Source organism: Gymnodraco acuticeps, unplaced genomic scaffold (genome assembly GCF_902827175.1).
Source record: "Gymnodraco acuticeps unplaced genomic scaffold, fGymAcu1.1, whole genome shotgun sequence".
Classification (NCBI taxonomy): Eukaryota; Metazoa; Chordata; class Actinopteri; order Perciformes; family Bathydraconidae; genus Gymnodraco; species Gymnodraco acuticeps.
In genome coordinates this window covers 34135-61584 of record NW_022990249.1, presented here as the reverse complement: position 1 = coordinate 61584, position 27450 = coordinate 34135, and the positions used below count along the sequence as shown (strand labels likewise).

General features: G+C 40.9%; 1 protein-coding gene across 7 annotated transcripts; it reads right to left on the bottom strand.

The window, feature by feature from the left end:
• On the bottom strand, positions 1–27390 carry LOC117548986. 7 transcript variants are annotated; one of them, XM_034220510.1, is made up of 5 exons: positions 27164–27390; positions 19734–19819; positions 10002–10199; positions 6782–7905; positions 1–882 (listed from the first exon to the last, which is right to left on the bottom strand). In XM_034220510.1, the coding sequence occupies exons 4-5, from the start codon at positions 7897–7899 to the stop codon at positions 666–668; spliced, it is 1335 nt and encodes a 444-aa protein (XP_034076401.1). In that variant the 5' UTR covers positions 7900–7905; positions 10002–10199; positions 19734–19819; positions 27164–27390; the 3' UTR covers positions 1–665. The 7 variants fall into 7 exon arrangements, with proteins under 7 accessions (XP_034076401.1, XP_034076405.1, XP_034076403.1 ...); XM_034220514.1 differs by having other exon boundaries at positions 10007–10199; XM_034220512.1 differs by having other exon boundaries at positions 27176–27390.
• Positions 27391–27450: the final 60 nt, after the last annotated feature.

The window sequence follows — 27450 nt, the reverse complement described above, 5'->3', positions numbered from 1 at the left end:
TTTGTTTACGTAAAACAGCAAAAATCTTTATTGATCAAAAAGTTCAAACACAATATCTAACTTTTATAACTTCTGATTAAAACACATACGGAAGCAGAAATATAACGCAGTTTAACATCAGCATTTTATTTATCTTAATGTCCCTGAATTTAAACTGGATTACAGTTTGTGTCCTCAAAAATATATTTACACTGGATATTCATCAAAGATGACTTAGATCATGATTCAAAGTTATATGTAATAAACTTGATAACACATATTTCAGGTTGAGTTAAATCCAATTTGGGCAGCCAATCAGGTTATAGTCGCACACCTGACTTCCTGTTACCTGGATCACTGCGACAGAAAACAAACTATTCAATATTATAGAGTTTTTTTTTCTGAATTTGTGAGTTTTTTCTTGTTCTTGACTTTGATTTTCAGAACTGCCTTTATTTATTCATTATTAGATAGCCTCGGAGAAAAATAAGCATTTGTCTCATGTATATGTATTTTTTGTGTGAGTTTGTAATCTCAGTGAATATTGAAGTTTTATATTTATATAATTACTTCTTGTAAATGTACAAATTTAAAATCATCAACTTAGCATTATTTCTGTGGAATTCCACCCCCTGTCCCACACTCATGATGTCACTGGCAGTCAGGACCAATCACAGCTCTGATCCTCACGATGCTTCCTTCTCATTAGCCGGCTCATAGCCCTCTTTGTTCTTCATGGCTCGTTTCCTCCTCATGCAGAGCGCCACCGTCACCGCGACAACCACCATAAGCACAACCAGCGCTGCCATGGCAACCAGCAGTGGAAACAGTAAGCCAAGAGTAGGAGCGCAAACCGGCGAATCCTCGGCGTGGCGCTCGCCAGCGTCATCGATACAGAAACACCTGCAGGGGGCGACAGAGAGGTAAATACGTATTAATACAATCTGACAATGAAAACATGAGAAACACCTGCAGGGGGCGGCAAAGAGGTAAATACGTATTAATACAGTCTGACAATGAAAACATGAGAAACACCTGCAGGGGGCGGCAAAGAGATAAATACATATTAATACAGTCTGACAATGAAAACATGAGAAACACCTGCAGGGGGCGACAGAGAGGTAAATATGTATTAATACAATCTGACAATGAAAACATGAGAAACACCTGCAGGGGGCGTCAGAGAGGTAAATACGTATTAATACAATCTGACAATGAAAACATGAGAAACACCTGCAGGGGGCGACAGAGAGGTAAATACGTATTAATACAATCTGACAATGAAAACAAATGAGAAACACCTGCAGGGGGCGTCAGAGAGGTAAATACGTATTAATACAATCTGACAATGAAAACATGAGAAACACCTGCAGGGGGCGTCAGAGAGGTAAATACGTATTAATACAATCTGACAATGAAAACTTGAGAAACACCTGCAGGGGACGGCAGAGAGGTAAATACGTATTAATCAAGCGGCAAACTGTGGGGTAGAGCCGGGAAGCCAATACGGAAGTGCCACACACTGCAGTTCATATATTGGCCGATAGGCGATGGCTGCAGAAAGGAGCAATTTCCATAGACCCTCATGTTAAAATGCCCAACTTCACAGCAGAAAAAAAACATGTTTCTACCCCTGGCTCCATACATTTTATTATCGATATAGTTAGATTCCACCTTCATGATTATGGATCTGTGAGTGAATTGTTTTCTAATGCGACCCTTTTATTTATATTAGGTCTTAAAGTTTGTGCATAAATTAGGGCGTGGTCACATTGAGTGACGGCTCTGTGAAGTGCCTGCCGCTGTTAGCTTCTTGTCTCTCTGCTAGCTGCTCCGTGAAGCTACAGGGACTCTGCCTGCTCAGCTCATCCAGGAAACACAACTTGTAGCCGGCCGTGGTTGTTTGTTCTTCATGCTTATATATCGGACTATTGTGACTCGCTCTGCGGTTAAAACAGACGGTGCATGAATGCGGTTTTGCGGTAAGTGAAATTCTAGTGCTTTATTTATGTGTTAATGATTTTAATCAGCCACGTAATGAATGGTAAGGCTTGGGTTAGCATGTAAGCTAGTGGTAGCTACATCGGTGCTAACGATTGTAATCGTAGCCTCCAAGTTAAAATCATAGACTGTATATATAAAGGTTAAAACTAAATAGACAAGTGTTAAGTGGGATAATACTGTTGAACAAACGGCTTCTGTTTGAGGTTGATAAAATAAGGTTACATCCTTGTAACTTAGAGATATTTTATTATGTAGGTAGAACTGTATGCATCTAAGGTTAATTTAAATTGGCTATGCTCAAGTATGTAGACAAGCTAATGTCGAAGTAGTGTATGTGAAATCAACCTCACAATAAGATGTGTGTATATTACAATTATTAATGTCATATTTCAAGATGATTACTTAGATATTACAATATGGTTGGTTGAGCTGGAGTTCATTATCGAGCTTACACGTTAACGTCACAGTCATCTGAAGAACGAACCCAAACCTTGTTTTTATTAATTGCATTACCAAATGGGTATCAAATAAACAGTAAGCATTGGTAACACAACTTCCAAAGTTACAGTAAAATAAAAAGGCCCCTGACTCGGACAATACACAATCCAACATGTTCAACAGAAGAGAATCAGTTATATTGTTTGTACACATGGTTCTTTACATATATATCTGTTTGTTTAAGGTGTCCAGGTGATGCAGACAGGCTGGACCAGAGAGTGAGAGACAGAACTGGACTCCTCACAGCAGTGAACTTCAGCACAGGTGCAAAGACTCTTTTTTCATACTGTACAAAGAATCAAGAAAGATATTGGTTTAAATGAATGAAGTATTGACTTGAATACACTGATATACATTCCATTAAACAATACTAAATACTAGATCACCTACACATCAGTGAAGTTGAGGGTTTTTTCCATGCAAAAAGTTACATTTAGATATTTAGCAATATGACTTTGTCAGCTTTCTAATTTAATGTATTGAAGGCAAAGATATTTAACACAGTGAGAACTGCTGCTATTTATCTCTCAATATTGTCTGTAAAAAACGTCGTAAAAGTTATTCTTTCAGTGAGACAACAGAGCAAGCTTCTACAGTTGCACTACGTTTTGATAACAGTTAAATACTATTTTGATAATAACATATATTTCAATGATGAACTTCATACTGTTCATTCATAATCTGATTGTCTTTGTAGCTCATTGTTGAAATAAAAAAAAACATTACAATTACAAAATAATGATATCTACAGCCCCTAAACACACAAACACACCGCTTTCATAAATAACACACTTGTTCTGTAATAATATGTTTTATGTTTCCTGTCATTTTTGTTAGGAAAGGACATGCCTGAAAGACACGACATGCTCTCCTTCTCTGAGGGTCAAGAAGAACATCCAAGAGGAACATTAAAAGCTGATGTTATGAGATTTTAAGACCAGTACAGGACATTCACTAAGAAACTACTTTTATTGTAAAAACAGTCAGCTGATCAAATGCAGCTATTTCCACATCTACACTCCATCACCTGATTATTTCTATTTGCCTCACTTTATGAGCTTCACAACATGTACCTTGTTTTGCAACGTCACAAATAAATGGGGCCAATCTTCAGTCAGATGTGAATGTGTAATCTAACATTTTCAGTAAGAATAATGGACAAAAGGAGTGCAAATACAAATAGAATTTATTGAAATGTGAACCAAAAGTTAATCAAATGTTTTAAATATAAAGCACATATGGACAGAAGGTGTAAACCTATTAAATGTATTAAACACATTTAGTCAAATAAAGTGACCGACTAGGCCTGTGCAGTTGGTATCAGCTTTGCCCAGCATGGGCTCCTTCATCAGGCCTGGTCCTCCTCGCAGAGGAAAGACCCTCAGTCCTCTCCAAACCAACAGACAGGACATCCATCACACGGAGGTTTCTCCCTGAAGTCTCTGCAGCTCTCTGGACACCATGCTGTCTCAATCCGTCCACACTGAATATGAGATTGGGAAAATGAAAATAATAAATGCTTTAGACAATAAGAAACATAAAGTTGACTGTTGAGTTGCTCAGTTTTTTTAGATTGTCAATACTATTACTGTATAACTAATATCTCAGGTTAAGAGGCACATTCAAATAAAGATTGGTCTTTAAATACATGTTGTCTTTTGAATTGTTTGTCTAAAGTCAAGGATCTAGAACTGGTACTTAGTTTTAATGATACAGTCTGGTTATTATGCTGTTTGGAGGAGGCCTCACAGGTAAGAGCGCTAACTAGCTACCATCACATGTACCTTAGCTTGACTTAAATGTATTAAACGTATAGTTAAGTGATATCAAAATATAAATAACTAATGTCATGCAAACATATTCATATTTGCTTGATTCCAGTGTTGAATTTAGCACAATTGCATACAAACGTTAAGGGGTTTTAAGATTCTGAAGTATTATGCTAAAAGCTCAATAACTTAGATTATTATTTATAGTTTTGCTGAATAGTTTCATGTCCGCTTACCTTAGAAACGTAAAATGCGACGGCAGCGTGCAGATGGGGAGCATGTTAGCTTAGCTTGGTAGCTTCGGCTAGCTCTGGAACTTCCAGCTCGGTGGCAGCAGGCTCCGCCTCTTTGCCCTTATTTGGAGCAGGCTGGAGAAGGCGGGAGTTGAACTCTGGCGTCACTGTCGAGCCGTTAGTGGCCGACTCCGCCTACTAAGGGCGTCTCTGCAACTCTGCAGAATCCTATGGGTGACGTCACGGACCCTACGTCCATTTATATATACAGTCTATGGTATTAATACAATCTGACAATGAAAACATGAGAAACACCTGCAGGGGGCGTCAGAGAGGTAAATACGTATTAATACAATCTGACAATGAAAACATGAGAAACACCTGCAGGGGGCGGCAGAGAGGTAAATACGTATTAATACAGTCTGTCAATGAAAACATGAGAAACACCTGCAGGGGGCGGCAGAGAGGTAAATACGTATTAATACAGTCTGTCAATGAAAACATGAGAAACACCTGCAGGGGGCGGCAGAGAGGTAAATACGTATTAATACAGTCTGTCAATGAAAACATGAGAAACACCTGCAGGGGGCGGCAGAGAGGTAAATACGTATTAATACAGTCTGTCAATGAAAACATGAGAAACACCTGCAGGGGGCGTTAGAGTGGTAAATACGTATTAATACAGTCTGTCAATGAAAACATGAGAAACACCTGCAGGGGGCGGCAGAGAGGTAAATACGTATTAATACAGTCTGTCAATGAAAACATGAGAAACACCTGCAGGGGGCGGCAGAGAGGTAAATACGTATTAATACAGTCTGACACAAACATGAGAAACACCTGCAGGTGTTATATGGTTGGGGGTTTTATTACATTTCTTTCTTAACCTGTTTAGCCCGAGAGCCCCCGGTGGAGGGGGCTGCAGGTTTTTTGTTTCACGAAACTGTGTCTCAGGGCTTCTTAATATTTCAAAACCTATTAATGTGTCAAACCAGATTAACGGGAAGAAACTCAGCTAACTGACAATACGAACCATTTTTACCAAAACAAAACACAAGTCTCATAAGAAGCGTCTAAATGACCCCTGAGCGGAAAAATGCTAACGCATTTGGCACAGAACTCAAGGTAAAGATACCCTTATTACTTATCGTAACTGCACATACAAGATATCCGATTAAAGCTGAGATATCCACAGATTATATAGGTATTAGTATCATCACTGAGCGATCAGAACTCGCGACAGAGGAAGCAAGCACAGACATCACAACACGTAGCATTACGGAGCAAACACGGGAGATCGTCTCACCTTAGCTGTTATTCTGATCAAAAGTTGTGTTCAATGGCATTACAACGATAAAAACGCTGCTGAGGGTTCATCCATAGGTTAATCCAATGTGTCTGTCACTTTGAACAAATTATTAAAATCCATAATTAAATTTTTAGCTGCTAATGGTAGCCACCAGAGAGCTTCCGGTTTTTACCACTCGTCACTCTCACTCCTTATTTGGTAATGTGTGTGTGTATGTGGAACCTCCCCTCAATTCCATTGGCTCTAGCAGTTAAAAAGAGATGTCAATCATCAAAGTCGACCAAGGGGGGCCAAAGATATGGAAAATCCACGCAAATGACCCTAGAAGTGTTTTTTTGTTGCTAAATCTCTCTAAAAAGGTCAAATTTCACTTGTTTTGCATCAATCTTGATACAGGGTACTTATTATATGTTATAGTTTAGATTCCTAAAGCTTTTAGTCTTCTATCCCATCATTCAAGGGTGGTTTTCACTATAAGTAATGTTTTTTTTACTGTGTTCAATCTGAATTTACCTTAAAATAAAAACATCTTCTACACCCAACTCACAGGTGTAACCTTGCTTTGAGAAAAAAGATTATTAATTTACCACTTTTAGAAGTGAAGATACGGTAATTTGTTCTGCGAATGTAATTTTCGAGCCCGAGACCTGAAAAACAGGCTCGGGGTTAAAAATTCTGATATTTTTCCAAAATTCAGGTTTTTCTCTGAATTTGGACCTTTGTCTTCCGTCAGTGAGGGTTATTCTAAACATGAGCTTTAGTCTACAGGCTCATATGTTCTGGTTCTTCTCGTAGCTCCTCGTAGCAGAGCATCTTCACAACAAGACTCTTATCTCCAATAAATCTCACTGTTAATAATGCTAAATTCCAATTTAGCTTTGTTTAAATTCTCAAAATATTTTCTGAAAACCGACCTTCGTTTGCTACACAAAGTGACTAGCGTTAGCGTAGCATTAGAGTAGTGTTAGCTTTAGTGGGTGACCTCTGACCTGTAAGACCCTGGTGTGTTGAGGCAGGAGGTTCTGCAGGGCCTGGCCCCAGCGCTGCACTCGTCGATGTCCTCACAGTCTCCGGACCCGGTTCTGATGAAGCCCGGCTCACAGAGCTGGCAGGCGGCGCTCTGGTTGGCCACAGATCCGTCCGTCAGGCGCCAGGCGGGGGGGTGGCCCGAGCAGACCAGGTCCAGCTGCAGACCAGACCAGCACACCACGAGAACCCGGGTCCTGTTGTCCTCGCGGAGGGAGCGGGTCCCCGTGATCTGAGGCCATGGACAAGGGTCCGGTTCTGTTGCAGAGTCAGGCTTCAGGTCCGGTTCTGTTCCATAGTCAGGCTTCAGGTCTGGTTCTGGTCCAAACTTAGGCTTCAGGTCCAGTTCTGGGTCTTGGTTTGCAGGTGTAGGTTGTGGTGTATCAGGTTTTGATGGTTGAGGTTGTTCATTTTCTGAAGGCTCTGGTGCAGCTGATTCTTTTTGTGGTGTAGGTTTTGTTTCTGGTGCTAGTGCAGGCTCTGGTTCCGGTTCTTGGTTTGGTTCTGGTTCTGGTCTTTTTTCTGGTTCTGGTTCAGCTTCAGATCCTGGCTCTGTGTCAGGTCCTAGTCCTGTTTCTGCTTCTGCTTCTGGTCCTGGTTCAGGTCCGGGTTCTGGTGCCACCCACGTCCCCCGGCCTTTACAGATGTAGGGGTTTTTGCTCCTGCAGCTGACGGGAATCAGGCCCCAGCTGGTCCCGCTGGTCCCGGTCTGGTTCAGCCTGATGGCGGCGCAGCGTAAGGTGGTGCAGGTCTCCTGGGGCTCCTGGGCCCAGCGGATCACCTGCGGGGCCCAGCTGCCCCCCCCGGTCCAGCTGAACCCCCTCAGAGGCAGACCTGGATCCACACAGGCATCCTTCACCTTCCGTAGCCCGACCCAGAACACGGACCCGTTTGACCCTGAGACCAGATCCAGCACCGCAGAGACCTCCTGGTCCGAGGACAGGGAGGCAAGTCTGCCGGGGGGGCAGGCGGCCTCTGCCACCGAGAAGATGGCGGGGGAGGGATGCAGTGAGAACAGGGATGGGGAGGACAAGACCACGGGGCCCAGAACCCAACAGAACCAGAACCACATCATCTTCATCTGATCCTGATGAGAGATATCAGGGTCTGATTAAAACTTTATCCATCAAAACAAATACAACCAAATACATTTGATTAATATTCATTTTTGATTATTATTTATTACATGTTGATACAGCAGCCTTTACTGGAGCAGACAAAGTGAACAGTTACTACATCTTTATAAAGTTATTATACTGATATTATATCTACAGGTATATACATTTACTATCAGCTGACCAGTGTTAGAGAGGGTTATTACATGATGGTACTTCCCTCATTACACCTGAACATCAGCAGGAGAGGACTCTTTAAAGTAGAGACACTACATACTGATATACAGCTGAACATCAGCAGGAGAGGACTCTTTAAAGTAGAGACACTACACACTGATATACACCTGAACATCAGCAGGAGAGGACTCTTTAAAGTAGAGACACTACATACTGATATACACCTGAACATCAGCAGGAGAGGACTCTTTAAAGTAGAGACACTACATACTGATATACACCTGAACATCAGCAGGAGAGGACTCTTTAAAGTAGAGACACTACATACTGATATACACCTGAACATCAGCAGGAGAGGACTCTTTAAAGTAGAGACACTACACACTGATATACACCTGAACATCAGCAGAAGAGGACTCTTTAAAGTAGAGACACTACATACTGATATACACCTGAACATCAGCAGGAGAGGACTCTTTAAAGTAGAGACACTACATACTGATACACACCTGAACATCAGCAGGAGAGGACTCTTTAAAGTAGAGACACTACATACTGATATACACCTGAACATCAGCAGGAGAGAACTCTTTAAAGTAGAGATACTACATACTGATATACACCTGAACATCAGCAGGAGAGGACTCTTCAAAGTAGAGACACTACATACTGATATACACCTGAACATCAGCAGGAGAGGACTCTTTAAAGTAGAGACACTACATACTGATATATACCTGAACATCAGGAGAGGACTCTTTAAAGTAGAGACACTACATACTGATATACACCTGAACATCAGCAGGAGAGGACTCTTTAAAGTAGAGACACTACATACTGATATACACCTGAACATCAGCAGGAGAGGACTCTTTAAAGTAGAGACACTACATACTGATATACACCTGAACATCAGGAGAGGACTCTTTAAAGTAGAGACACTACATACTGATATACACCTGAACATCAGCAGGAGAGGACTCTTTAATGTAGAGACACTACATACTGATATACACCTGAACATCAGCAGGAGAGGACTCTTTAAAGTAGAGACACTACATACTGATATACACCTGAACATCAGCAGGAGAGGACTCTTTAAAGTAGAGACACTACATACTGATATACACCTGAACATCAGCAGGAGAGGACTCTTTAAAGTAGAGACACTACATACTGATATACACCTGAACATCACCAGGAGAGGACTCTTTAAAGTAGAGACACTACATACTGATATACACCTGAACATCAGCAGGAGAGGACTCTTTAATGTAGAGACACTACATACTGATATACACCTGAACATCAGCAGGAGAGGACTCTTTAAAGTAGAGACACTACATACTGATATACACCTGAACATCAGCAGGAGAGGACTCTTTAAAGTAGAGACACTACATACTGATATACACCTGAACATCAGCAGGAGAGGACTCTTTAAAGTAGAGACACTACATACTGATATACACCTGAACATCACCAGGAGAGGACTCTTTAAAGTAGAGACACTACATACTGATATACACCTGAACATCAGCAGGAGAGGACTCTTTAAAGTAGAGACACTACATACTGATATACACCTGAACATCAGCACGTCCTTATTTTTATCCTCTCTCTTGTTTGCTCCGCCTCTCTCGGACAAACCCTGTTTCTGAACAAATACCGGATTTATTCCAGAATATTCATCGGTATTATTCATATATGTGAAGAAGTAAATGTGATTTAAGGTATATTTATGAAAGTATTTCATATGAATTGAACACAGACTAACCAATAGTAGTTAGTATAACCAGTAGAGACAGGAGGAGGAGGAAGAGGAGGAAGAGGAGCTTCCTGTCTGCAGAATCTGTATCTCTATAATTATATTTATCTTTAAAACACTTACCGTACCGTATGTGGTTCCTCTCTTCTGGTTCCTCTCCTGTGGTTCCTGGTTCTCTTTTAGTATAGAGAAGTTTCTCACACTCCTTCTTCTGCAGCTTTCCTCACCTCCTCCTCCTTCTCACCCTCCACTTCCTCCTCCCTCTTCTTTTGTCAGTTTCTCCACAGTAGCGTCCCCCCAAACAGGAAGTGTGTTCAGTCTCTGAAGGAAGCAGAATCTGTATCAAGACTGAACACACTTCCTGTTTGGTCTGATCTCCACAGTTTATTCAGAAATACTGCGCTATGATTGGCTGAGAGCTGGAGGGACAGGTAGTTAGGTCACCCGTTTCACATAAACACAGAAGATTACTGTAAAGTTGGAGACGTGAAAACATTTAATGTTTTAATTAATGCACTTTGTTTTGATGTGACAGGAAGAGGGTGCTGAATGAAGCTGCCTGCCTGCCACACACACACACACACACACACACACACACACACACACACACAGGGGAGGATAATTGTTGTCACAGCATCACAGATGCTTCCTGGAGGAATTGGATAAAGAATGGCAGGAAGTAGAAGGTCGTAAAGGGCGGAGCTATGACTAATAGAGCTGTTGTCAGGGTAACGCTGCAGTGACCTGACTGTGTGTTTGTATGTGTATGTGTGTGTGTAGGTTATGGGAGCTGTAATCTCTGTGCGACCTCAAGGCCTGGCCCTGTGACGCTCTCTGTTGTGCGACAGCCTCATAAGACCTGGAAGACATGGGTTAGGGTTTATAAACAAGTCCTCCAACTCATATGACCAAATATGCCGATTGTTCAGGCCCAATTATTACGACCAAATATGTCGTTTGTTCAAGCGCTTAATACGTCCTGCTCCCGTTGAATGCAAACGTTACAGATGGTCGTTTATTCACAAATAACCCTCTCTGTAAAATCCTAAATTGTAGGATAGTTTGGGCATTAAAATGCTTTTTGATTAGATTTCTAGCGAGAAGTGTATATTGTACTTTTAGAATCCACGTCCAGTCGATATGTAGGATCTATAGTTCCATAGATATTAGGAAGATGATTTGAGGTATGCGGCAGCCTCCATGTAAAGTTACGGGTTGAAAACAGTATTTCCGGTCTCTACGTTTTCATAATAAAACCAATGATCAAATGAACATTTAATATTCATTACTAAAGGTACAGCCGAATCATCACAGCGCACAAAACCTATGACCGCCGCAGATGGACCAAAAAAGGGAGCATTTGGAGAAAAACAAAGGGGCGGGTCCGCTCAGTGAAACGATAACGAAACAGAGGAACAGAAGTCTGCGTTTAAATTGTGTGTGTGTGTGTGTAGAGGTATGTGTGGTTAAAACACATCAGCCTGCAGTCGCTCTTAGCCTTTCTAATGATTCTGAAGGTAAACACAGGGAAGGCGGTGCGTGAAAGGCACTGCGCGCTCCTCTTCTCAGAGGCTGAGTGAACCCTCCCGCTGCCTCCTGGCGCTGCAGAGATTTCATGAAGTGAAGGAGGTGTTCCTTCCATAAAGCAGCTGTGGGCAGCAGATACTGTGAGAGTCACAGACATGAATACATAGATCAAGGCAGACTGGTGCACACTCTCCTGTTTTGCCAATCCGGTGGTTAAACAAATATAGCTCTACACCCCTGGCCGAAATGTCCTTAAAATGAAGTCAGAGTTCGACATGTTAATTAATTATTTCATTAATTACCTTTCCAACTCCTCATGCAGTTGACTGTTACAGGTCTATACAGGTTCATGGTACAATGCATAAGCTTCAAATCGAGAGACTGAAACTGTGTTTTCCTTTACCGTTCTGTTTTCATTTCACAATAAAGTTAATAGTCATATTATGTTTGATATTATTATGTTTTATTAACTACACCACTGGTTTTTTAACCCACGCCGCCTAGTGGTTAAAGCACGCTATTGAATGTTGTTGTTGAATACGTTTTATTTGATGAAAACATTTAAATATTAAGAGTAGCCTACATACACAATTGAAAAGATCAAGAAGACACTGTAGTGATCTCTACAATAAAACAGTTGAGTGCAGGACGTCCAAAGATATTAACAGGAGGATGCAAAACAGACCAACTGATAAGGCTTTATTCAAACATTAAAGATTACTTTAAGTTAAGGTCTTCTTTTGAAAAGAAAAAAACGTTGGGGTTATCCACAGATAAATATGAAGTCTGACAAAGTACTTAATGTCCAATATATTGCATAGTTTATGTTGGCACTTGACAATCACCTTCCCTGAATTTGACTCAGGTGTAACTAAAGTCTGATTTAAGGGTTGTTTATATTTCACATCATTAATCAGAATCTGCAAAGTAACTCAAATAAATGTAGTGGAGTAAAAATACCAGGTTAACCTCTGAATTGTAGTGGAGTAGAACAAAGTAGTATGCTGCTGTAACAAAAACATTTCCCAACTTGGGATCAATAAAGTATATCTTATCTTATGATGATCGATGGATACTGCCATATTTGCAAAATGTGCCTCTGAACCTTGACAAGTGCATGTTTCAGGCTTATCAATGAACAACAGGAGGGGTCACAGACATAAGACCAGCTGTTAAATAAAGCTCTTCTGACCTTAGGTGTCATGTGGGTATATTATGTCACCCTTTATTAATTATATGTTTTAAATTTGATAACACCACTGTGTTTCGTATCCCCTAAACCTCCAGGGTGTACACAGTTGAATACTGGCAACTTCTAATTGTGGGAAATACGAAAACGTCTTATAAAGAGACGTGCCATATAATGTTGCGAAACACACAATAGCCAGCATGTGTAGTTCTGGGGGGGAGTGTCTAAACTCCTAAAAAACTATTTGTTTCTCTGAATCAAAGGTTAAAAACACTAAAGCATTGTACACAATTTAAACCATTCAATTTTGTGTAATTAACAAGGACAAACTCATGTTTTTTAGTGGATGAGTAATGCAGATATCACTGTGTAATCATTTGACAGTGAGGGGAATATTAGATTTCTAGCGAGAAGTGTATATTGTACTTTTAGAATCCACGTCCAGTCGATGTGTAGGATCTATAGTTTGATAGATATTACGAAGATGATTTGAGGTCTCGCCAGGATAACAGGCAGCTTCCATGTAAAGTTAGCGTGGGTGAAAACAGTTTTTCCGGTCTCAAAGTTTTCATAATAAAACCGTTTTAATGGCCAAACTATTCCACAATTTAGGATTTTCCAGAGAGGGTTATTTGTGAATAAACGGGAGCATGTTGTTTCTTACACGACCACTAGAGGTGCTACACTTTAAAACGTGGCTATGGGTCGTAATCTAAGGTGCGTAAACAATCGACCTATTTGGTCGTTTTTTGTAGGAGGACAGGCTGTTTATAATATACCTCATGGACTTCCCCACTCAGTCCATCAAGACCCGAGCAGTTATACAGAAGTCCAAGGCAAGGCACGGGCCGGCGCATCTCGGTCAAAGTAATCCCTAGCCATCTCAACTTTGACCCTAAGAGATAGATGTAGTGGACAGAGGTGAAGAGGCACAACGTTTCTACGTAAATGCACTCCCCTGCCGGTCTAGGCTTCTCTGTACCCCATTACCCTCTACGAGGCCATAGACCAGGAGAGGGAAACGGGGGGTGAGGGATAAGGGGTTTAAGGTAAAAAGCAGGGGTAAGAAGTGGAAAAAGATGTTGAATAAGGTACTTTTCTTTCCTTTTTAAAAATATTTTCTTGTTGTCTTATCTCTTTTTGTCGGGTATATAGGTGAGGAGGAATAATACAAAAAACGCTAGTAAGGTCCGTCCAGTCATAGTGATGTTTGACTTCAAGATTGGAAAATATGGGAACCAAACTAGTCATTTTATATTTATTTTATTGTGTCCATTTTATTACATTACATGTCACTTGTTAGACACTTTTATCCAAAGCGACTTAAATACTCAATTTGGGGTGAAGTGTCTCAGGGACTCAACAACATGCTGACTGCAGTGGGGTTTGAACCTGAACACCAACGCTCAATCCACTGCACCACACGCCTCCCTTTTATCAGTTATATTTATTTGATACATTTAGTTTTTTTAAATTGTTAATATTTAAATGTGTTATATAATTGTATTTGACACATCATCAGTAGTGGACCTCGGGATCATTGAGTGTTTCGGCCATCATCACTAGACACCCTAACCCTATTTAGAGAGAATGGACGTCCATTCTCAGGAGACGTCTGACAGTGGTGCGGTTACCCAAAGTGACAGAGCCCCAAACGACGGACTGTAAGCAGGGTCCCACACTCACAGGCAGAGATCCAGGGTGATGCACATGGCTTTCTTACCCAGGAATGAGTGTGTGAAAGCTGGGTAAAAGTTATGTGAATACAGGGGGAGAGAGCAGAGACCCAGAGAGCTCCTTCCAGCACCTCGCTCTCCCACCCAGAGGACAGGCTGCTTCACAGCACTATGTAACCCAGGAAAGAAGCTTGAAACCTGTCCATTTCATCCACATTTGACTCATGAAATGTACAGCAGAGTCACTGCTGTAAGCAGGGTCCCACACTCACAGGCAGAGATCCAGGCTTTCTTACCCAAGAATGAGTGTGTGAAAGCTGGGTAAAAGTTATGTGAATACAGGGGGAGAGAGAGAGAGCAGCAGCAGCAGCAGCAGCAGCAGGCTGTGACCCAGAGAGCTCCTTCCAGCACCTCGCTCTCCCACCCTAAGAAGCTTGATGTCAGTGTTAAAAAGTGCATTAAACTGGTTTAATTACCCAGCAATAAGTGTGTGAAAGCTGGGTAAAAGTGATGTGAACATAGGCAGAGATCCAGGGTAATGCACATGGGTCAGAAAAAGTCTAAGTTAACTTTTGGAAGAACCAGAGAAAAGGGTCAAAATGGACAAAATGTTTCCCAAAATAGTGTCTCTTAAAGCGGATATAGTCCCCTGACAACTCCCGTTACATTCCTCCATCCATCCATCCATTCATCTTTTCCCGCTTATCCGTGGTCGGGTCGCGGGGGTAGCAGTTCCAGTAGAGAGCCCCAAACTTTCTTTTCCCTGGCGACATCAACCAGCTCTGACTGGGGGATCCCAAGGCGCTCCCAGGCCAGCGAAGAGATATAATCCCTCCAACTGGTCCTAGGTCTACCCCTTGGTCTCTTCCCAGCTGGACGTGCCTGGAACACCTCCCTAGGGAGGCGCCCAGGTGGCATCCTAACTAGGTGCCCGAACCACCTCAACTGGCTCCTTTCGACGCGAAGGAGGAGCGGCTCAACTCCGAGTCCCTCCCTGATAACCGAACTTCTCACCTTATCCCTAAGGGAGACACCAGCCACCCTGCGGAGAAAACACATCTCGGCCGCTTGTATCCGCGATCTCGTTCTTTCGGTCATGACCCATCCTTCATGACCATAGGTGAGGGTAGGAACGAAAATGGCCCGGTAGACAGAGAGCTTTGCCTTCTGGCTCAGCTCCCTTTTCGTCACAATGGTGCGGTAAAGCGACTACAGTACCGCTCCCGCTGCTCCGATTCTCCGGCCCATCTCACACTCCATTGTTCCCTCACTCGAGAACAAGACCCCGAGATACTTGAACTCCTTCACTTGGGGTAAGGACTCATTCCCTACTTGAAGTGGACAGTCCATCGGTTTCCTGCTGAGAACCATGGCCTCAGATTTGGAGGTGCTGATCCTCCTCCCAGCCGCTTCACACTTGGTTGCGAACCGATCCAGTGAGTGCTGAAGGTCGCAGACCGATGAAGCCATTAGAACCACATCATCTGCAAAAAGCAGTGGTGCAATCCTCAGTCCACCGAACTGCAGACCCCCTCCCCCATGACTACGCCTCGAAATCCGATCCATGTATATTACAAACAGGATTGGTGACAAAGCGCAGCCCTGGCGGAGGCCAACCCTCACCGGAAATGGGTCCGACTTACTGCCGAGGACCCGGACACAGCTCTCGCTTTGGGAGTACAGAGATTGGATGACCCTGAGTAGAGACCCCCTCACCCCATACTCCCGCAGCACCTCCCACAGTAACTCCCTGGGAACTCGGTCATACGCCTTCTCCAAGTCTATAAAACACATGTAGACCGGATAAGCGTACTCCCAGGCCCCCTCCAGGATCCTTGCGAGAGTAAAAAGCTGATCCGTCGTTCCACGACCAGGACGGAATCCGCATTGTTCCTCCTCAATCTGAGGTTCGACAGTCGGCCTGACCCTCCTTTCGAGTACCTTAGAGTAAACTTTCCCGGGGGGGGCTGAGTAGTGTGATGCCTCTGTAATTGGCACACACCCTCTGATCCCCCTTTTTGAAAAGGGGAACCACCACCACGGTCTGCCACTCCTTCGGTACAGTTTCCGACTTCCACGCAACGTTGATGAGACGTGTCAACCATGACAGTCCCTCAACACCCAGAGCCTTCAGTATTTCCGGGCGGATCTCATCCACCCCTGGGGCTTTGCCACTGTGGAGTTGTTTGACGACCTCAGTGACCTCCCCCCGGGAGATTGGTGTTGATCCCCCGTCATACTCGAGCTCTGCCTCTAACATAGAGGGCGGAGTTGTCTGGTTCAGGAGTTCCTCAAAGTGTTCCTTCCAACGCCCTAACACTCCATCAGTTGAGGTCAACAACATCCCATCCTTACTGTACACAGCTTGGATGGTTCCCTGCTTACCACTCCTGAGGTGTCGGACAGTTTTCCAGAACAACTTTGGTGCCGCCCGAAAGTCCTTCTCCATGTACATTCCTCCAGAGTCAGAAAAAGTCTAAGTTAACTTTTGGTAGAACCAGAGAAAAGGGTGAAAATGGATAAAATGTATCCCAAAATAGTGTCTCTTAAGGCGGATATAGTCCCCTGACAACTCCCGTTACATTCCTCCAGAGTCAGAAAAAGTCTAAGTTAACTTTTTGGAGAACCAGAAAAAAGGGGTGAAAATGGATAAATTGTACCCCAAAATATTGTCTCTTAAGGCGGGTAAAAGTTATGTGAATATGGGGTGACGTATATGGACACTTGAGCACAAGCAAGACCCCCACCTCCATAACCTTGTGCACCAGGCGAACCTGTGTACCCACACTGAAGCACTCCCCCACGGACTAAACCAAGAGGGATGTTGTGCACCGTCAAAAGTGCTAGTCAATCATGTTTCATGTTTATTTTGTATTGTTTTTCACTTCCTGTTTTGTTTTTGTCACGTCTCATTTCAGGTCCCTTGACTCCCTTTCCTCAAGTCAGTCAAGTGGCTTCAGCTGATTCAAAATGCTGCAGCTCGTGTACTAACCAGGGATAGGAAAAGGGACCACATTACTCCTGTTCTGGCTGCCTTACACTGGCTCCCTATAGAACACAGGATATAATTTAAAATTCTTCTTCTCGCCTACAAAGCCCTTAATGGGCAGGCGCCATCTTACCTTAAAGAACTCATTATACCCTACTGTCCTACTAGGGCAATGCGTTCCAAGAATGCAGGGTTGTTGGTTGTTCCTAGAGTCTCTAAAAGTACAATGGGAGCCAGAGCCTTTTCTTATCAAGCTCCACATTTGTGGAATCAGCTTCCAGTTTGTGTTCGGGCGGCAGACACCCTATCCGTTTTTAAGAGTGCGCTTAAGACCTTCCTTTTTGATAAAGCTTATAGTTAGGGCTGATTAGATTCAGCCCCTAGTTTTGCTGATATAGGCTTAGTTTGTCGGGGGACATCTTACTTCTTCCTTCTCTCTGTCTATACCTGTGTACTCTCATGTTCCCATTAACCCAGGTTCCCCAAATGTCTTTCTTTTTGGTGTCTCTATACGCTGGGATCCGGAGTCATGGATGATCCTGCGGTCCTGTGTCCTGCATCGCGCACCCTGGATCTTGAGTCGTGGCTGTGGTCCTGGATCATAGGTCCTGGATGGATATCCTTGTGGATTCATCTTCCTATTATACACACAAGCATTTCCAAACATTTGGACTACCTATGTTGCAAATGTATTATCTTTTCAATTTACACACGGCATCTATTGCACGTCTGTCCGTCCTGGGAGAGGGATCCCTCCTCTGTTGCTCTCCCTGAGGTTTCTCCCATTTTCCCTTTAAACTGTGGGTTTTCTTCGGAAGTTTTTCCTTGTACGATGTGAGGGTCTAAGGACAGAGGGTGTCATATTGTCATTAGTGTTAATTTCGTTGACTAAATCTATGACGAAATATGTTCGTCAACGACCTTTTTTTCCATGACGAAAACCAGACGATGACGAGACGGCACCGACGGCAGTAAACAATAACTGTAACGAAATCATCATGCAATATCGTTGACGAAAAGTGACGAGACGAAAATGTAGTTCATTAAATAAAAACTATGCCAAAATCTCTCTTTACTTTCGTTGACGAAAAATGAGGAGACGAAATATTATCAAAGATAAAGTTACATCTCTGATAGTCAGTTTTTCTCCCAGCAGTTCCATTTCCGGGGCTGCGGCAGGGCAGCAGCTATGTGTCTGTGCTGCGCGCGGCGGTAGATTTGAATTACACCGGGCAGCGGCACACTGTGAACTGTCAGGAAGACTCGGGTCTAACTCATGGTCTAACTAACCTTATTTAACAGAAAATGAAATGGCAACAGGGCTTGGGAGCAGTGGTCGCACTCGCGTTAACCGAATACCCCCCCGTCAGCGCGAGTGATTGATAAATTGTGCACTCGACGGTTAATAATGGATTATGACGGAAATGTTACGATCCGTCAAAATGACTGACAACGAAAAAGTCTAAAGCCACCACTGCTTGGGAGAAAGAAACGATGTGATATTTGGGCCCATTTTCGCTACAATGAGGCGGAGAAAAAAAGCGAATGCATTGTTTCATCAGAAGGGAAGCAATGTGGCCAAAACACAGCTGGTAAAAACACCACAAACCTGAGCAGATACTCTCTGCAAAGCTGCTTAATCATTCAACCTGTGTTTTTCATCAAATAAGGACAAGATATAATCTTATTTATTTATACATACTAAAATGACAAATTATTGGTTTTGGCTAGACTAGTTTGACTGAAATGTTCTATATAATCTGATGACTAAAAAATACTCAACAGTTTTTATTGACAAAAAGTAGACTAAAATAATTAGTTTTCTTTGACTAAAATAAGACTAAAATGCTCAGACTTTTAGTCGACTAAATCTTGACTAAAATGTTTACTGTTTTAGTCGACTAAAATAAGACTAAAATGCTCAGACTTTTAGTCGACTAAAACTTGACTAAATAAAAACAGGATGAAGGTGACTAAATATGACTAAAACTAAAAAGGAAATTTAACACAGGACTAAGACTAAAACTAAATTAAAAAATAGCTGACGAAATTAACACTAATTGTCATACTGATATTTTTGTACAAATTGTGAAGTCCGCTGAGACAAATGTAACATTTGTGATATTGGGCTATATAAATAAACATTGATTGATTGATGTGTTCTCCCGCCCTCATCAGTATCAGCCCCGCCCCTGATTGTGTTCACCTGTGTCTTGTTGTTGAGTGTTTAAATTCCCCAGTCTCCCAGCGTTCAGTGTCAGTTCGTCTTGTCCTGTCCTCATGACAGAGCTATGCTCTTCAGCTCGTTTTGATTCAAAGCCTATGTTGGCTCCTGAAACTTATTATAAGTTTAGTTCCTCACGTTGTGAGTGATTTTCTGTTTTGCCTTGCTCAAACCTTTTTTGTCATCTCTTAAGAGTGATCTTCTTTTGTTACCTTTTTTGTGCAAATAAAGTATCTTAATTGTACTTTACCTTTGGCTCCCGGGTCGTGCATTTGAGTCCTTATCCTTGTGTAACCAAGTTCATAACAAGGTAACACCGGTCAGAAGTTCGTGCCCCTGGTAACAATGAATAACAAAAATGCCATTAAAACTGCTATGCATTGAGGATTTTAGTCCGAGATGAGTGCTTATCTGCGGGTATCTTGTGTCAGCTTCGTGGACCCCAATTTAAAAGGAAATGTCCATGATATTGACAAACATATTTATATACAGAATGATGATTATTTTACCCTCAGACACATGCATAGAGCACCCCCAAGTGTTGGTTTACAGTTGGTAAAATTTGTCCTGCCGGTGGCAGGAACTTTGCATTGGAAGTTGACATCACATTTCCATTGTGCGGACATGTGTACATTTGAAGGACAAGTCCCATGTTAACTCTGTCCATAAGGCAGACCTTTTCCTTACATGAGCAAACAGGCTATGTCAGACTTCCATGAAATACACCAGGAAAAGCACCTCTCTGTGGCGGCTCACAGAGCCCCAAATGGCGGACTAAGCAGCTCCAGCATCGCTCCCTGACATGGCACTCTGATTATTTCACTCCTTCAGGACACATTCAGAATGTGTTATTTCTGAATAAATAGCACATTCTGAACATATGTCAAACAGAGATTTCTATTAAAAGTTATCAATTAATAGCAAGATTTGACATGGACAAACAGGCTATTTCACAGGACACAGGCTACAGATGAAGCACTCCAGATCAGACTCAGATGGGTGTGTCCCAGTCAAAAGCCCAGCGGATGCCAGCGGCTGGGGGTGTTGCCAAATTGCTAGAGGGCCTTGCCCAATTTCCCCATTTGTTCAATTACAGAATTTAACCATGAGATGGCGCTTCATTCACAAAATACACAAAGACAACTGGGTGTTGATGAACTTTTGTCTGTTTGCAATTTTTGCAGCTCTGCAGTTGTGTTTTGCTGAATACTGTAGCATTTAATCACTTATTTGTTACTGTATGGTTTTCACAAGCTACTATAATGAAAAAAACATCAATATTTTAGATCAAATAAAGTATATAGTTTGCTTTATGCAGTATATTTCTTGTAATATTGTTGGGGTGTTTTTACACAGTACAGTAGATTGAAGTAAATCAACTTATACATTAAGATAAGATAAGATGGACCTTTATTAATCCCGTGGGGAAATTCAGTAGTTCAAACAGCAACAGGGTGACAGTGAAAAACAGGACAGCACAGATTCACACAGATTAATAAAATCTAAAATAAGATGAGCGATACAAATAATAATAATGAGAAACTATGAAATAAGAAATGAATAAAACTAAAATATAATTATCATATATTATAATGTATTGTATTATTAAGTAATATCATACATTAACCCCATTATAGCAGATGCCACATTGAATGGATGAACACATTTATGCATAAATAATTACAACAGAGTATTTCTAAATACAAGTTGTAAAAATACTTATATGTATTTAATATTAACCCTTTGGAGTCGACCGTCACGCCGGCGTGATCAGATCACATGACCTGTTCAAGCCGGTGCCGCATAAAAACAACAGTCCGGACAACATTGCCGTGTGTTTCTGTCGAAAGTACTGGCTTGAAACTATATCCCAGTCTTTGTTTCATGCAAAAAGACCCAGTAAACACGATGATATAAAGTTAATACATTTCAAAAGTATGAAAAATGGAAGCAGATATTTGAATATATTCGCCGCATTTCATCATTTTACGAAACGGAAAATACTGGAAACTGTAGATCCTGCTCAACAGGATGTATATGTGTATTTCTGTCGAAAGTACTGGCTTGAAACTATATGCCAGTCTTTGTTTCATGCAAAAAGACCCAATAAAGAGACCCAATAAACACGGACATAAGATGATATAAAGTTAATACAGATATATTTCAGAAGTATGAATAATGGAAGCACATATTTGAATATATTCGCCGCATTTGATCATTTTACGAAACGGAAAATACTGGAAACTGTAGATCCTGCTCAACAGGATGTATATGTGTATTTCTGTCGAAAGTACTGGCTTGAAACTATATGCCAGTCTGTGTTTCATGCAAAAAGACCCAATAAACAGACACAAATAAACACGGACATACGATGATATAAAGTTAATACAGATATATTTCAGAAGTATGAATAATGGAAGCACATATTTTAATATCTTCGCCGTATTTGATAATTTTACGAAACGGAAAATACTGGAAACTGTAGATTCTGCTCAACAGGATGTATTTACCAGGGAGGGGGTGAGGTAATCAGGTAAACGGAGTGATACGAAACGAGACGAAAAGAGACGAAGAGGGACGGCGGGAACCGAAGAGAGACGGCGGGAAATGAGAGAGACGAAGATATACGAAGACAGGCGGCGGGAGACGAAGAGAGACGGCGGGAGACTGGATTGAAATAAAGTGACAGACAAACATTGAAAATTTTGATATAGTTAGATAGATTTAGAGTTTTGAAGATTCAACTATGATGAAGAGAACTCTGAACGTGAGTCAAGCTTTAAGCTTGTTTTTTGACATGGAGGAGGAACCTGTGATGTTGCCCTCTGTGTCGTATTGACAGAAACTGCTTTGAAGCGTGGCACAGATAAAGACAGAAAAAACTGATTTTTGTACATAATGTGTATATATATATATATATATTTGTATTATATTTATAATAACACTTTTGCCTTATCAGAATGAAATCCCATGCTACCTCAATCAAACTTTCACATTATCATAGTGACATCCCATGTATATATTTCCAGCTTTGAAATGGTTTCGTTGTGTATGTTTGTGTTACATATGAAAAATAATATCATTTTCAAAATCTGTTTTTACGTTTTTTTTGTGATTTTGGGTCCAAAATGTTCATATAGTAGAAGATCACTGCTCTAAACAAAGTCAAAAATCCTACATCCAAACGAAATAAATATAATTAATTATGATGAATACGTTAAGTCTTGTTCATTGTTTTTCACTTTTATTAAATGTTTGATATTTCCGGTGGAAATGGTGGACTATCGGACATTCAAAATGCAGCATATTTTCAGTCTTACACACATATATTCTCCTTTTACATACATACATCTTCACTCTACACACATATATTCTCCTTTTACATACATTTTCACTCTTACACACATATATTCCCCATTTACATACATACATCTTCACTCTACACACATATATTCTCCTTTTACATACATACATTTTCACTCTCACACACATATATTCTCCTTTTACATACATACATTTTCACTCTTACACACATATATTCTCCTTTTACATACATACATTTTCACTCTTACACACATATATGCTCCTTTTACATACATACATCTTCACTCTTACACACATATATTCTCCTTTTACATACATACATTTTCACTCTCACACACGTATATATTTACACTCACACATTCATACATCTTGCTCTCATATTATCATATTTCAATGCACACATTCATATATTGTCACTCACACATTCATGCATTTTGTTCTCATATTCATATAATTTAATGCTCATATTTATACATTTTGCTCTCATGCGAAATCTACTAAAACAAAGTATGTCATGGTAGTGGTCAGCTGTTAAACACAAAAGTGTATCTTAAGGGCTGTAAATATAATAAGCCTGTTGTCAATTTTAGACACAGGCTTATTATATTTACAGCCCTTAATAACATTCATTTTCTGGACTCAATGTGTGTCTTGGCCGTTTTCTTTGTTCCAAGCAAACAAGTGCTTTTTGTTTTGAAATCACTTCCGCGAGTTTCGCGGGCCTCCCCCCTCGCTCCACTGACCATTAGACCATTTAGTAAGGTAACAAGCAAAAGGGCAAAAACGCCTCTCAGACGCTCTTCCGTTAACTTGTTTAATAAAGAAAAACAAATGGTCCGTAGATACACGGACTCATATAGCCTATGTATGTATACTGTAAGGAGAATGTATGTGCGTGAGAGGACCAGTATGAATTACGGGATAGAAATATGCAAACACAAACCTACAGACTGGGGGATGGGAGATCACAGGAGGGGGGAGAGCTGTGGAATGTGACCCTTGGGAGAATTCCTCCACACATTCCGATGGCCAATTCGTTTTAAACAAAGAGTTCGCAACACAGGACAGCATAGGCAACATGGGGGGTGGGGGCTGGTGAACGGTCTGGTCAATGTTTGTAAACACAATCCCCAGGATGTGTCCTAATCAAACCAAAAGAGAAAATGCAGATATCATTCTCTCTCTCGACTCGCTGGTATCTCGAGCTGAGCGCTCATTGGTGTTCATACTGCTCACAGGCTGGGCTGCTGTGGATATCTAGTGTATTTATACTGTTTCGTTTATTTTTAACGAAATAAATGTGATTTAATCCACATAATTTACTGTATTAATTGTTTACTGTAGTATTGTTTAACTTGAAGGTGCCTGATGTGAACATTTCCAGAATGTATTGTCTTAACTTTTTAAATGCCTCTGTGATGTGCTGCTACCCATTTCCCCCCCGGGACTAATAAACAAATACTATATATTGAAGGTCTATTGAATGGCTTTTGTATGTATTCAGTACAGTCTAGCCCAACCATTTACACCTTCCTTTTTTCCCGTCAAGAGTTTGAATTGGAGAAAGGTAATCGATGGTGCTTTTAAAGCCTATTGCATAATAACTGTGATTTATATTGCTTTTCAAATGCATGTGGCCACCCATTTACACTGCTCTTCCCGTCAAGAATACTGTATGAATATAACTTAGTTAGATCACTTTACATTTCTGCAAATTAATTTGTAATCAAACACGTCTCCCCACCCCGAAAATAAAAAGAGGAAACTATTTTCAAGTTAAGTTAAGTTTTCACTGAAAAGTCTATGTTAAAAAGCCTCAATCACCTTAATTCATGTAATAAAAACAAAAGCACATTGGCTGATTTTGGACCCCCTCACTAGCCTACTTTAATTAAATGTTTGATAAGTGCATGCAGATCACAGTACAGCTCAAGAATACTGTATGAATATCAATTAGTTAGATCACTTTACATTTCTGCAAATTAATTTTTTATCACACACGTCTCCCCGTCCCGAAAATAATAAAGAAAATCAAAAGAGGAAACAATTTTCAAGTTCAGTTTTCAACGTTTTATTTAAAATAACTGACATAACAGACACCATGCTGCAGCCTATCTGCTGCGGAAGGGTTAGGGGTTAGGGTTAGGTTAGGTAAAAGCCACCAGATCTCCCCATGTCGCCCGACGACTTCATGGTTATACAGAGATCCAAGGAGAGGCACGCGCACTAGAGGCATTGTCGGCTCATGCTCTAGCTCAGCATCATGACTGAATCATAGGTGTGTAAAGGTGAAGTAGACAGAGTAATTTAAGCTTGAAGGACAGAGACACGGGGGAGGGTAGCGGGGTTACCGCGGATGCCACCCCTTGCCGCTTTGGCCGTATCTGTTTATAACCCGTTTCCTTTCGTTAACCCCCAAGGAGGCTCGGACCAGAAGGGGTTGGAAGAGCAGAATGAAAAAGTGGAGAGAGAATGTGGTTTAGATTTAGGCAAAGAGCCAAAGTGATCCAGGTTAATGGTCAGATTAAAGGCAAACTGGTCTTCTTAGGGAACAAAATAGTCTGCAGTTAGACTGAAGATGGTCTATTATTTGATATTTAGTTAAGAGTGTACCATGAGTTAATTTTAGTGGTTTTAATTGAGAGTCAGAAAGCTCTTTGTGGAGATGTATTTTAGGATTAGATAAGTAGCCAGAGTGGTTAGGTTTAGAGATAACAATACGGATAAGAAGGTCTACTGTTTGATGGATATTAACTTAAGTTTAGGCATCAAGTCTTAGTGGTTAAGCTTAGGAGTAAGATTAAAGATAAGGTGCTACATTTATTGCTGATAAATGGAGGATTATTATTCTCCCATGCTGAGTAGTCTGTATAAAAACAGAAGGAGTACGCTTTTTGTAGTGAATGGTCAAAATAGCCATAATGAACAGTTAGAAGTCTGTATAAATACAGAAGGAATGCGCTGTTTGTAATGAGTGGTCAAATTAGTCACAATGAACGGTAAGTAATCTGTATAAACACAAAAGGAGTACGCTTTTTATGGAGATTTATATTAGATTTAGACCAGCAGTCAGAGCGGTTATGTTTAGAGGTCAAATAAAGGATAAGATGGTGCACTGTTTGATGGATACTAACTTAAGTTTAGGCATTAAGTCTGAGTGGTTAAGTTTAGGGGTAGGATTAAAGGTAAGGTGCTACATTTATTGCTGAAAAATAGAGGAACATTAACCTCACCTCCTTAGTGGTCTGCTATAAGAGAGGAGGAATACGCTGTGTGTGTTTTGAGTGGTCACACTAGCCACACTAAACGGTTAGATCTCTGCCTGAAGACAGAAGGAATACGCTTTTTATGGAGATTTGTATTAGATTAGACCAGTAGTCAGAGCAGTTAGGTTTAAAGATTATGGAACTAACAAATAGTTCCATAGCCCTAGTGAAAAATAGTCAGTAGTTTTTTTGTACTCCCAAATAGAAGTATTTGGGGAACAAAATAGTCCTTTATATTGGTTGGAACACATCGTCAGTAATGAACCTGGAGGTCACAGGGGGTTTCAGCCATTATCACTAGACACCCTACTCCAGGAGGGCCACCCCAGGTTGATCAGGACCTGGTGTTGTGTTTTTTTCTAAAAGATCCCAACTAGGGGAAAAGGACTGGTAGGTAAGTGAGCAAGAGAAAGAGAGATAGACTGGGTTAAGTTGTTCTTACTTTAGAAGTATGGAATGAACCAATAGGAAAGTATATCAATTGTACTATTATTAAACCTTATTCATCTTAAGCCAGGAAGTACCTTAATTAAAATGAAAAATTGTATTGTGACCAACCAGTGGTATTGCAACATTTATAATTATTTGTACCATGGGTTCTGTGGCCGAAAGGAGATATTGTACAAATAGGAACGTATATAAATTATACTATTATTAAACCTTATTAATATAAATTGTATTGCTTTGTAAAGTCAGTTATGGTGTAATTTTTATTTAATTTGAAAAAGTGATATTTTATGATACTATCTTGTTCTCTGATATTAGTAAAAAGGTTATTTATAAAGACATATGTAAGTTTGTACTTGTCAAATACGTTTTAATCCCTTATTAAAAGTCAAATAATTAAACCCTGAGCCTTCTGGGTAATACCTCAAAGGACCAGGAAGTAAATTGATTAAAATGAAAAAATGGTGTTGTGGCCAATCAGTGGTTTTGCAACCTTTATAATTTATAGTATCATGGGCTTTGTGGCCGAAAGGAGGTATTGCACCAATAGGAAAGTATTTAAATTGTACTATTATTAAACCTTATTAATATTAATTGTATTACTTTGTACAGTCAGTTATGTTGTAAATCAAAATTAACTTACCAGCCAACTCACTTAAAACCAATTGTTTGCACCATTTCTGGTTTCCCCAGTTTTAAACCAGTTGGGCCCGAAGAGCAGGGCGATCCCCTCAAAAGAAAGGGTCTTCCAGCCTCACACCAGTCCAGATAGAATCTCCCAAAGCCGGGGGAACCAGGTTCGATCATCATCAGCAATGATGGGGCACTGCCTAGTCAAAAAGAACTCTACCTCCCCTTAATCAGCCCCGGTGTCAGTACCAGATATGTTCGGCCTACCAAATATGTTCGGGTGTATTTCCGTCGCATCCG

What these genes read in the sequence shown, in the direction of transcription:
- LOC117548986 (XM_034220510.1), bottom strand. Translation starts at nt 7,899, where the DNA reads ATGAAGATGATGTGGTTCTGGTTCTGTTGGGTTCTGGGCCCCGTGGTC. An exon ending in AACACACCAGGGTCTTACAG is followed by an intron (nt 883 to 6,781) that starts GTCAGAGGTCAC and finishes CGCCCCCTGCAG; the next exon opens with GTGTTTCTGTATCGATGACG.